At 34.8% G+C, this 13,876-nt stretch overlaps 1 protein-coding gene across 1 annotated transcript; it reads right to left on the bottom strand.

Moving 5' to 3' along the window:
• Positions 1-6,107: 6,107 nt before the first annotated feature.
• LOC127098509 (casein kinase 1-like protein HD16) lies at positions 6,108-11,291 on the bottom strand. The gene is made up of 16 exons (XM_051037117.1): positions 10,736-11,291; positions 10,452-10,565; positions 10,288-10,361; positions 9,897-9,966; positions 9,763-9,818; positions 9,089-9,160; positions 8,835-8,929; positions 8,677-8,743; positions 8,439-8,568; positions 8,129-8,347; positions 7,887-8,014; positions 7,584-7,758; positions 7,408-7,498; positions 6,725-6,882; positions 6,462-6,650; positions 6,108-6,383 (listed from the first exon to the last, which is right to left on the bottom strand). The coding sequence occupies exons 1-16, from the start codon at positions 11,024-11,026 to the stop codon at positions 6,324-6,326; spliced, it is 1,989 nt and encodes a 662-aa protein (XP_050893074.1). The 5' UTR covers positions 11,027-11,291; the 3' UTR covers positions 6,108-6,323.
• Positions 11,292-13,876: the final 2,585 nt, after the last annotated feature.

Below are 13,876 nucleotides of genomic sequence, written 5' to 3'. Positions count from 1 at the left end.
TCACTAAATAACATGCTATAAAATCCATTTGGAGTATATCAGAATATATATATATACAAACATATGCAATGAGGATGAAAGTAAAATTTGTTTAATATGCATGTTACATTCAAGACATGAAATTACCTCTGTCACTCTCTCTCTCATATATGATTAGATTTTTAGGTTTTACCGCATGAATAGTGATTTTGTGTATAAAAATTAGGTATTTGTTAAATTAAGATTCTAAACATTCTTACATTTATTAAATCTGAAACTAGTAATAATAGATTTCTTATTCAATTGAATATTTTCAATTTACACATCTCGTGTAAACCGAATTTAGGTCGAATGAAGCTTTTATTGACTTAGTATCTCCATCTTTCGTTCATTTTGTTTATGTTTTAAGAGTATACTACAACAATTCCAATAAAATATATTTACAAAAAAAATCGACGCCAAGTGATTTTATTAAACCCTACTTTTGATCAACATCAACATCTTGAAGAACTACTGGAATTGCTCCGACAGGTAAGTTCATTCTCATTTCTTCTTCCATACGTGTTAAAACAGCCACCACAATATAGATTAGAGAGACGAGAATCGAAGCCCTCTGATTGCTGGCTCGGATTCCCCTCCGACGGCGTTTAGTTTCATATTATACACCCTAGGGTTCTTCGACTGTTAGCTCGATTTTGAGAGTTTTATGAGGCGTTGGACAAATTGAGGATAGATTGGAAGAAAGGACGATGGGAGGTTCAATTTGGTGGTGACGGTGTGTGATATGGCCCCCTCTATCGCCTCCGGCGCGGCGGAGTCTGACATCGGCGAGAAAATCTCAAAGAGAATGTGAGAGCGTGATATTAAGATAAAAAAAATGGAATGAACTTCATCTGACGTCTCCTAACTCTCTTGGCCTTCACGTTTTAGGTCCAAGGTCACTTGGTCCATTAATTTTGCAGATTGAACCCCTATGTAGCTTCACACACACACACTGAAGCAAAAATAAGGCACCGTGGCCTTTCTGATTCAAGCTCATACACTTATGCTTCCATACACCCTGCAGGCCCATGCACCCCTCTATTTTGTTTTACTTTTTTACTTTTTCTCTAAAAAAAAGTAATTCTTTTATTACATTAGTTTTCTCATTTTAATCAACATTCCATTTTAAATATTTTTGAACACATTTCAATTTTGCTAATAAAGGGAAAATACTTTGAAAATAAATAAAAATAATACATTTAGATTCATATTAGAAATTAAATATATTAGTTTTAGAATTTATTTTTAGGATTTTACAAATTAATATACATGTTCACTTAGACTTTTGATTAGCATTTTATTGGATAGTTCAAATTTTAGAAATTAATAGATGTTTATCTCTGATTGATTGATCAAAGTCATCTTTGATCAATTAATCACTTGACATTTCAAATCATGCATCCAATCTCTAAACATGAGTGGCCTCATTTATTCTTTTCCATTTCATTTCATTACATGATGCACACCTTCATGTTTTTCACATTGATTCCATGTAGGGTTTTAGTTTGAAATCATGAACTTGGTTTCCATACTTGAGTATCACTCATCCATAATTCATAGATACATACATACATAAGTCATTGTTTGAATTTTCTTCATTTTAGGCATAACTCCATTCCCTTGGCTTTAATGATTTAATATGTCATTTTTCATCCACCAAACTTATTTTACAACAAGCAATGCATACATTCATTTCATTTTAGGTTTTATTATCAATGTCTTTCACTCATCCAAGGCATCGTGTTAAGATTTAAAAGTTTAAAGATTGAATGGTGAAGCATTGCATTTCATTTCAAATATTTTCAAGTTTTTACAAATAACCGCATTTTTCGCATCACAATAAAATGTACAAATTACAGTGATTGCATTCCAAGTTACATGATATTTTGGTACATTTGAAGTTTTGCTATGTTTTTGCTACATTGAAAATAAACCAAGCCTACACAACTAAGACCTAATGCTAATACATTTTCAAGCCTTCACTTGGTTATAGTTACTTCATGGACTCATCATCAAGCCATGTCTCCCATCTACAAGAACTTATTAAACCAAAAGGAAATTTAATCTAAACAATAGCCAATATCATCCCACAAATATGAACAAACCATGTCATATACACACACTACACAAGATGTTGAAACCACAACCAAGGCCATGTCAAAATAAATGTATGCAACCCAAAACAAGACAATACAAAAATTTGCAGTACAAGCAAGGACAAAAACAATTCAAATGTTCACCAATGCACCTAAACATTTCCTATGATTTTCTTCTTGGTTTATGCTTGAATTTGTGGATCGTGAAAATTAGGGTTTTATTTCTGCAAGTTCGATCTGCATGTTTTGGTTGTTTTTAGGTTCAGAAGCATGAATTAGGGTGGGTTAGTGTTCGGAAATTTTTGGTTTGATTTATTTTTCTGGGATCTGGAAATTCGTTGAAGAACATTTAATGTGTTCTTCAGCGCCGTCGTGCATGTTCATCATCACCGCTGGGTTTAATCCTTTTCCGGTGGAATGGTTTGGGTTTGTTGGTGTTAATGAGGCGGGGAGATAGAAGAGTGAGGAGAAAGAAAGAAAACAAGAAAATGAATCCATACCTCTCAGCCACGTGTTTTAAGTGGTCTCATCCACCTTTCCATTTGTTTGCCACGTGGCTGAGTCCTGGTCATCTGATCAGTTGACTCAGTCAGTCAACTTATTGATCATGTGTGGCTCTTCCAGCGTATGCCTCAATCATGACCTTTGGATCATCTGTTGACTCTATCAGTATGCGCATCCAACGACTCTGATTGAACCATTTGATCAGATGGTCATTGTTTGAGTCAAGACTTTGACTCTGATCAGGCTCATCTCCTTAGGGCTTTTGGATCATCTGGACCCTTGCATCCATGTATTTGCCTTTCAAACCCCCCTTTATTTAGCTCGTGTTTTTGTTATTTTTATTTGTTTTACTTTGTTTCAAGTATTATTTGTAAAATAATATTGAACCTTTTTTATATTGTATTTTATTTAGTTTTGTATTTTGTACATGTGTAACTATTTGTGTGTTTAAATATTAAATGTAATTATTTATTTATCAGTCTAAACTATGATATATATATATATATATATATATATATATATATATATATATATATATATATATATATATATATATATATATATATCTTCATTCCGTTTCGTAACGCAAATTGAGATGCTTGATTCAACATCTAGCTATTTTCTCAAATAAAAATTCAAAAAGAGTCACTCAAATATTTTGACCATTTTCAAAGATAAGGGATTAAAAAAGGTTACTTGGGTGTATGTTCAATCCTAGTTCTGAGTATTAGACCCAAGTCGTAATAGCTTGCAAGTTCAAATATTTATCTTCCTCCAAAATTTATTGAACGCGTCTTTTTATTTCATAATAAATTGAATTCAAAATGACTAGTTAGGTACTTGGGTGTAATGTCTAATCATAGTCTCGAATACTTAACCTCAAGTCGTAATAGGTTGCAAGTCTGAGTATTTGTCTTCCGTTTAAAACATTTGTAAATATTTCAAAAAAATTCACAACAAAATGGATTAAAAAGACTAATTAGACGTAATATTCAATCCTAGTCCCGAGTATTAGAGCCAAGTCGTAGCTTGTAAGTCCAAATACTCGTCTTTCAACCCTAAAAACAATCAAACACATCCAAACCCTTTTGACTTTTGGCATAAACTTCAAACTCCTTTTCTTAAAAACAAATGCTATTTTGTCTCGAGACAATACAAAACAATGTTTTGTCCACTTATATGTGTGAGTGAGTTAAGCGACGTTTTTCCGCGAATGTTGATTTGTAAATCCATTATGTTGTGATGCAAACATCCCCTCATTCACTGTTTTGAGTAAGCAATATTTTCTGTTCGATTGAGACAAGATAGCTTTGGCTAAAATCGATCCACAAACAAATATTTTTATCCAGAACTACATAGCCTTGAGTTCTTCATCGCACCTAAAGATACGTAGGAGTGAGATTCAACGCCTCGCCAGACACCCTAATAAAAATCTTTTTTAGGCTTTCTCTCAAATTTTTAATAATCGAGAAATGCAAACATTTTTAAACTAACACTTATCACAAGTTAACTAAATGGTTCTCGTTGAGTACAACGAATGTGAGGGGTGCTAATATATTCCCCATACATAATCGACTCCCGAACTCAATTTGGTTGTGGTGACCATATCTTTGTCATCTTTTATAGGTTTTATCGATATTTTTTCCTTTTTTCTGGAATAAGTAAAGTTCGTTAGCGACTCTATTTATCACCCTGAGCATGCAAGTGCTCTTAAGGTCGTATTTTTTCGCGTCGCGACAAGGCGAACCCAGATAAATGTCAAGTCATAATAGACAGAGAATCCCCTCCAATGTCAAGGAAGTTCAATAACTAATTAAGCGATTAGTCGCCCTCTTTCGTTCTCTTTTTTGTGCACATGACAAAGCTTTCCACTTCGCTGAAGAAAAAGGAAAGGTTTCAACGGACAGACAAATGTGAGCAGACATTCTCGAAGTTGAAGGCATTCTTAGCATCAATGCCCATTTTGACAGGCCTAATAGCAGGTTCACCGTTATATTTCTACTTGTCTATTACCAACCAGACGTTAAGCTCAGTACTTGTTCAAGAAATGGGCAAGGTAAAGAGACATGTTTATTTCGTGGGCAAACTATTTGGGGTGCTAAGGCTCGCTTCTAAACGATAGAAAAGCTTACGTTGGGGGTATCAACAATACCACAGACTAGTAAAAACATATTATCACGTTTGCCATGTCCTTAAGAAGCCAGATCCGGCCATAAGTCGTATCTTAGACGATAGAGCTATCTAAGTACGATATCTAGTACATTCTCATATGCGACATCAAGTCACAGGTCCTAACGAATTTTTGGCGGTGTTTAGTATGGTCGTAGGCGAGGAGGCCTCCCCAACTTGAATCACTTTTGTAGAGGGAGACTTCAACGTCAAAGGAGAGATGCATGATAGTACTAGAAGGACAAGATTACTTACTAATCAAGAGTGTGCCAACTAGACGCCCTTATCGTTGGCATGACCGTCTCCTTAGAAATGAGTGTGTCAACTCTACGAATCAAGATTGTAGAGGGAGACTCCAACGTCAAAGGAGAGATGCATAATAGTACTAGAAGGACAAGATTACTTACTAATCAAGAGTGTGCCAACTAGACGCCCTTATCGTTAGCATGACTGTCACCTTAGAAATGAGTGTGTCAACTCTACAAATCAAGAGTGACTCAATTGTATGGGGCGTATAACGGATCAATAGCCGCACGTAAAAAGTCGTGGCACTTAACTACACCTCTTAAACTTTAAAAAATCAATCACTCACTCTAATAGAGGTTACTACTATATTCTAAGAAGACTCTCCTTTGGTTAAGATCCTTGAGACCTGTAAATACATCAATGACATAACACCAATGACATAACACCAAGAGGAAACAAATAACACCAAAAAAATTCACTTATACACTAGATTCTCACCTCATGTGAGTAAGCTCTCAATAACCTAACAATATTGTCTTAACCTTAAAGCCTCAGACAACCCTTATCCACTAAAAACTGTCAAACAGCTTATGTAAGCATTGAATTATTAAGGAGCAAATCAATCAAACTGACTCAATCTCTACTTAACCTTGAATGTGATAGTTCCTTGCCCACTGAATTCTTGAGTAGCTAATCAATCAAACTGACACAATCTCTTCAAAACTCATCTCAATAATATGCTTGTGCATGGTATCCCAAATCATCATCTAGAGAAAATCTTACCACAACGACCCACAGAAAGAAGTTCTTCCCACTCTATCTCATCATCTAGATAAGGAGGTAGCAGGAATCTAGGTCACTTGATTTATAGACTTCAGTCTTAAAAGGTAAGCTAATATTACCAAACAATGATTTGTACACTTCGAATCTGTGATTAGTAACTTATTAAAACTAGACAATTTTCGAGAACCAATTTTTAGAGAACAGTTTTCTTTATGAAATGCGGACAATGCTGTCTTGTATACACAGAAAATAACAGAAATAAAAATCAGTATACACAAGATCAATTGATGAACACATAAAAGCTAAAATAACATACATTAACCCTGCCAAATTCCACAGCCAAAGTAGGTATTACATTAAAAGGGTAGAGAACAGTGTAAAAATAAACTATACAACAGAGAACAAATATGGTTCTCTGCTGGCACAAATAGTCTCTTCAAAAAGATGGGCAGCAGACAATCCATAATTCTTTGTCAATTAAATTCTGGTGGTAATGGAGATCAATCAGCATACTGTGCGCCCATAGCACAAATGGGCAAGATAAAGGTTTTTTGACCATTTTTCCTGAATACAAGAACTTATAATGAGGACCAGATTTGATATTAACTATAAGAAATTTAAGAGTCGTTCAACTTGCCCTACCTTTACATGAGCACTGGGAAATTGAGATGTACGCAGAGTTTCCTGAGTTTCATCACCGGGCCTGTTCCTCGGGATACTTAATATAAGGGCAGATTGATCCAATGTAGCTGCAGTAGCTGTAATCCTATAACCATTATCCCAGCGTTTATGGATTCCTTCACTCGGATAGAGGAAATCCAGTTCCACCACCTACATTAAAAAGGTTAGTAATGACAAAAAGGACAGTTACAGTGGCAGAAAATAGAATAAAATCAACAGCAAACCTGATCACTGAATCCAGCATTGCGAGACATAACAATACCCCAGCGGTTTCCAGCAGTACCCATTGAGGTGACGTGAAAACCTTCTTTCCACTTCTTGTTTATCCATTTGTAGGGGAAAGATTCGCTTACTTTGTACGATTGTTGAGTATACCTCGTACCTGCAGAAATTTATCAAAACCATAAAAAAATCAGAGAAAACAACTTCAAATCATTACACAGAAATGCATTCAGAAATTCAGATATTTATTTTAAAACAGTAATAGAAACTTAGATTAAAAATCAAAGAGAGCCAAGTACAGTGGATGCCATGAATAGAAAGGAAGCTGTGCACACCAGGGGCAGAAAAAAACCAAGAAAATTTTTGAGAAACTATGAGAGAAGACTTAGAGACCAATGGTTTGGCTAGAGATATGATTTATGATAGAGCATTATGGCATCCTTGGATCTATGTAGCCAACCCCACCTAGTGGGAGGAGAAGGCTTAGTTGTTGGTGATGTTGAAGTGGCACTCATTCAAGTACATACTGAAACAATTCATCCCCAAAAGCAAGAATAGTTCTATGAGAAAAGGATAACAAATCCTGAAGAACTTCTCTAAAATGTTGAATAACAACATACATTAACCAGGAAAAGTAACAAAGCAAAATCACAGTTGCAAAAAGTAATATCGTTAGTAATCAAACCTTTAGACATCACGACAACAGAGCTGCCATTATTGGCCCCTGCAATAGAAGTAATGTAGAAGTTTTTATCCCATTGTTCTAAGATCCATTCCTGCAAAGAAACAATGTCATATAGATAAGATTAATCACATCAAATTATACTTATAAGAGCAAGGCATACACAGCACACATTCCACCTTGTGTAAAAACAATGGTGATAACTTGTAAACTTGAGCGGTATAATTAGTTCCGGCATCCATGATAAGTGCCCATAGATTGGAACAACATGATACACAACTGATAAGAAGGTCATCTGCAATCCCTCTCTCAATATGCTGTGCTAATCTTCCATCAGCCACATTGTAATGATACCTACACCAAAGCAAAACGATTCAAAAGTCACAAGTAACTCAGAAAGATAATACCATACTTGTGTTCAATCATTCCTTACATATTTGATTACTGGATTGAAGCTAGAAAGAATGAGTGCAGTGGTTTACCTTTGTTTCATTGGTTGTCTAGCATTGTAAACTGAAATCCATTGGGAAGCAGGAATCCCTGACCGAACCTTTTTTTTGGGCTGTTCATCATCTGCATCAGCATTTAATCTACCCCGCTTTTGCCCAACCTATCAAATTAGGTTTCAAGTAGACATACACACTTGTGATGAATACAACGGAAAACCAGAAAAGGGAAAGAAAAATAAGCCAGAAACCTGAGTTCACATGCACTTGGTAACTACCTTTATAGCGCCTTCAGTATTAATTGGTCGCAATGCAGGATTAGGTCCGAGCATACCATCAAACAAGGTTATTAGCTTGGAATAGTTGGGTTCTTCATCAAACTTCATGTTCACCACAGTCTCGAGAAATTGTTTAAAAGGAGCAGGGCAGAAGCAGCACAGCATCTCGGCAGATGTTCCCATTTTCTTTTTGCAAACGAGGAAGGATTTACCATCACCCTAATCAACAAAGTAACAATTGAAACATAATGGGTAAAAGAATACAACTCGCACGGGATAGTACTAGGTAAGCATATACAAGTGTATGTACCTGGAAACCTTGCCATGGCAATCGGCCCCTATGAAGGAAGATTAGTGTGTATGCAAGTGATTCAAGATCATCCCTTCTACTGGCAGTTCTTCCCAAATGAGCATGAACACTTGCGTATCGAACAGTCCCTCTACACAAAAATACAAGGGTTAAGAACATATAGATAACCATATAAAGGAGTAAAAAGCATTAACTACAAAAGTAATACGGAAGAAAGAAAAAGTGAAATAAAGAAAACCTAAACATGTCGGGGCGTTGATCATATTCAGTATGCTTTCCACTCGACGAGTCTTTCCACTTTGTTGCTGTGATTATTTGAATATGAATAAAATTTACATAGGTATTATAAGATTGATAACTAAAATACACATATATTATTGAATTGCATCCACTAACCTAAACCAAGATCAACAAGAAACAATTTCTTCTCCTGTGCTGTGTTGGGCTGACCTAGTAAAAAGTTCTCTGGTTTTACATCTCCGTGTACATAACTATAAAGAACAAAAGGAACAAAAAAAGGCATGTTTATAGTTTAGAATCAAGATAAGTAAAAAGTAAATCAACTGTAAAACATTCTAAAATTTGCTAAGTAGGAAGAATGTATCAGGAAAAAGATGTATTTCAACAAAAATGGTCGACCAGTAACTTACCCTTTTGCATGCAACTTCTCAAGTATTGATAATGACTCAACAGCTATACATGAAACCATTTCAGGAGACATCCTAAATATTAATTGATAAAAAAGCAAAAACAATAATAAGTCAAAGAACAAACAAGAAAATTAGTCACGGAAGCGATTCAAATATATTCACAACTCATGGATTCAGAGTATCTACGAGGGGGTAGAAAGGAATGAGAAAACGATTATAAAAGCAAAAAAAAAACACAATTAACAGGAATAAAGAGAGAAGTTGAAGCTGACTGCAGAAATACTTCATCAAGAGCAAAAAAGAATATACATTCAAAGCCAATTAGAGCATACAGTGAGCCAAACTACAACAGATCTTCACAGAAGTAGTTCTTTATATTAAAAATGGAAATTAGGATGTTTAGAAACTAAAGAACTGTGCTAAAAAGTATATAATAAAACCATTTGTCTCGTACGTGTTGCTTTTAATTTCTTTATATATTCACTTAACCATGTCCTTAAAAGAAACCAATGTTAAAAACAGTCAACTTGCTTCAATGTGAAACTTAAAAATAGAAAGACTAAAAGCAAATAAAATCAATATTCTAATATCCTTGATTTAATACACATAGCAACCCTATAAACAAATTAAGAGCTACAGTCAGGAAGCCAAGATACAGTTAAGCTTATACTCACGACTGGCCTGAGGTATTCCATACATCCCACAAACTTGGACCAAGAATGTCCATAACCTGCACATAGGAGAAATGGCTGAATTGTTAAGTATGCGATAAGATAGCACAGTGTTTGTTGTATGGATTAGATCATACCATCACATAATATTCTCCTTGTCTTCCTTTATAGTGTACTTTAGGTATTCCATGACTACCACCAAGGGTGCTTTTGAAAGAACATAAAAATCAAACTTCAACTATATTGACTTAATCACAAAATACGATTAAAAAAGAAAGACAACCCCGATGCTATAAAGCTTTCACCATGGCAGAGTCTATAGAAGGGTTGGACCCATTGTAGGTCTATTGTGTAGATGTATATGGTTATCTTGCATAAGCAGAAGACTGAATACATGAGTCCAAGGCACGCGCCTATGATCCCCTAGTCAGATGACAACAACTAGAATAGTTGTGGCAAGGCTCTCTTTCACAACACACAAGCTAAAACCAAATAAATTTACAAAATAATGTAAAAAGAGGTACCTACTTGTATACTTGCCACTCATAAGGAGGGCCATAGTTGCAACCTTTACTGTTTCTATGTTCAAATTTCAGAGCCACCTGGGAAATGACAAAATAGAAATCAAATCGAAAAGCCATATAAATCCCAAATCAGAAGGCAACAAACCATATGCAAAACCAGAAACTAACCTCCAAAGCTCCAGGAGCATTAGCACGCTCGCGGCGGCCAACAAATACCTGGCCAAATCCACCTTTACCAAGTTTCCTTTCTACCTTGTAGAGAGGCGATCCTCCTACTTGAACCTTAAATTGAAATTCAAAACTCATTAGGTTAAAAACTAACAAAGTGTCATAATCAAAGAAACACAAGCACCAACACAATAACATCTAGAAGAAAAAAAATAACATAATCAACTACCATCACATAAATAGATGTACCCAATACAAAAAATAGTATCGAAATCGGCACAAACCCTTTCTGGAAGAGGTGGAGAGTTGGCATCTTCTTCTGGAACAGCAGCAACACCCTTATCCTTATTAGCACTGACACCAACTCTTTCATCACCCATCACACCCACACCTTCTTCAACCACGTTCTTCAAAGTTTCAGGGATCAATAACTGTGTCAACGGCTCAGATTTCTTGGCGGCCAATCTAGTTCTGGGTCTACCTCTCCCCGGCTTGTTTTTCTTCGGTGGTTCCGATTCTTTGTTGGTTACCGGCGCTGCACGAGCACGTCGCACTCCACTACGAAGCTGAGGCATTCTGTAAACCCATGCAATCGATTTGTAGCGCAAGAGACCTCGATCACCATAAGCTTTAGGAAAACGGCAACAAGTAGCGAATCATGAGTCCGATTCAACGAGGTAGGAAGAGAGAAGTTGAATCGATGGATAGATAGGGTTAGGGTTTGATGGTTGGAAGAGACAACACAAACTGAATGGGAAGGTTGAAAGAGGGTGAAGAAATGAGGCAGGCAACAAGATCCCTTTGCTGATCAAATGACTCTAAATAACTTTCGACTTTCGAGATATTTTGTTTATATATATATATATATATATATATATATATATATATATATATATATATATATATATATATATATATATATATATTTCGTTAAAAATGGAGATGATAAAAGTGTATCTTAAAGTTTCTTTAGTTTCTTTGTGATTATTATATATATAAGGTAATCATAATTGGTCTTATGCATCAGGCTCTTATATTGGAATTTTGACTGACCTAGAACAATTGTCCCAAGACTTGATTGGCATATACTAGTCGAGAAGTCTTTTAAATTTGTGGTCTGACCTCCGACGGTTATGTATGGTCATGGCGAGAAGTAGGAAGGTCCTAGAACAATTACAAAGGTAATTGGGACCAAGCGCATTAAATGCTCTTTCATCATTGAAATGTTTCAATAGTTTTTTTGAACGTGTGGCTTTAAGTTTAAAGGTTCGGATATGGCACTTTCCTATACAACATTCGAGTGCACTTGAGTTCGTTTGCACTTCCTAGGTAAAATTTTATAGTTGATTTGTAACTTCCAGTTTCCCCTTTGTCATACCCCTCATTCAATAAATTAATACATTCATCATGACTTTAACCTCATTTGCATAGCATAACATGCATTTCATTACGCATAATGCTTAAAATGTCAACAAGAATAAACTTTCGAATATACAGACAGACCGGTTGAACCAATTCTCAAATATACGTAAAATAAGCTTGCGAAAATTTTCAAAATCGAACTTGCAGACATCAGTATTATTAATATATGGTTCGTGTGGTTTAACTTTGCGTGCTCGTTTTAACTTTTCAACTATTTTTTCGTCACATTTCAATCAGCTTGAATCTCTTCAATCGGGCATTTTTCACTTCAAAATTTGATCAAAACTTATATGTTTCCAAAAAAATATTTCGCACGGATCATTTTAGTGCATTCAGTTTAATTTTCCGAAGACTTTTGCACCTGATTTTTATTCATTTTGAGCTCTTTTATTTTTATTTCTTTACCAAAATGTTTGATTTAATTAAATAGAATTTTCTACTTTTTTTTGTTTCGATTTAATTGTGATTATTTCCAGGTGTTTATGCTTATTCAATTTTAATTGATTTTATTGACTTTAGTCTCTAAAATAAACACTAAGGACATTGTTGGCTATTAAGAAATTTCAAAAAAAAATCATTTCAATTTTGTTTAATTTTGATTTCATTAATTGATGAATAATTGGATAATGGAGTAATTTAGTCCTTTTATCACCAAGGATAAGTCTTAATTCTACATTGTATATGAATATGTTGAGAAGTAAGAGAAAAGGAATCAACAAACACTGAGCGACACATAACCAATCAGTGAATCACTCTCAAAATGGAAAAATTGAAAATAAAAGGTGGTGGGTCTGTTTCTGATTTTCATGAGCGACGTTGTCACCTTCATGTGTAGTAAACTAATATCACTCACATTATCACCTTTTCCCTCACCTTTATACATTGAAACTTGCAGAACTTATACATCAACCACCCTTTCCATACTTCTTCTTGCTTCTACACATCCATGTTCTTCCTTCATATTCATAAACTTCCTCTTCCAAACCTCCGAAAATCATCATGTAAACCACCTAAACTTCAACCACAACCGCATTGTTCACGCAGTGCATATATAAAGCTCTGTCATTTTCACAACAACACACTCAAAACAACTAACAACACAACATCATTTGCTCACCATCAAAAATTACCCTTTAAACCTTCATTACCTTTACACGTGAATCACAACTAAAACACATGCATTTCGAAATCGCTCGCATCACACACATCTGAATTATGTTACCTCTGACCATCTTGTGCTTCACATAGATAACAACAAGCAACCACAAAACCTCTGACCAACCTTTATTCAAACCACCAACACCATTCCGTCGGAAAACACCATGGATTAACCTTCAGCTCAAACCTCACTCAACCACCATATAAACCACAAAACCAAAACCATATCACCACTGTTCACGCATCTGCATATCACACTTACTTGTTTTTGAGATTGAGTGGTTGAGCTCTCTTCCCTATTTTTGTGTATTTTTTTTACTTATTTATTTTATTTATTTACTTTTTTAGGGATCAGAGTTTTGTTTATTAAGATGGGGCCTTGGACCATGTTCCTTTGTTTGCACCCCTGTCTAATTTTTTGCACCCTTATGTGTTTTCTTTATTTTATTATTATCTTTTTATTTGATTAATTTAAATTAGTAGTTAATTAGTTGTTTAGATGAATAGTTGATTATTGAATTAATTAATTATTTACTTTTTAATAATGAGATTTAACTGTTTAATCGATTTCATTTGCACTTAGTCGATCAATTAGGTAATTTCTCTATCTATGTCTATATTATCTCGCATGTAAATAATCATATTAAATTTCACAAACATTTCATTCATTTCAAAATCAATTCAATCCTTTTCACCTTCGATTCAAAAGCATTTCAAAATAATTTTAACTATTTCACAGGTAATTTTCCATTAGTACGAACCAAACCTCGACCAACATTAAGCGACTTTTCCTAAACCAAATGTAATATCAAATTCTTTTTCTTAATCAAATGTGAAAGAAAAGG

This window comes from Lathyrus oleraceus, chromosome 6 (assembly GCF_024323335.1).
Source record: "Lathyrus oleraceus cultivar Zhongwan6 chromosome 6, CAAS_Psat_ZW6_1.0, whole genome shotgun sequence".
In the NCBI taxonomy this organism is placed as follows: Eukaryota; Viridiplantae; Streptophyta; class Magnoliopsida; order Fabales; family Fabaceae; genus Lathyrus; species Lathyrus oleraceus.
Note: the sequence above shows the minus strand (reverse complement) of the source record. Positions and strands in the feature narration are given on the sequence as shown.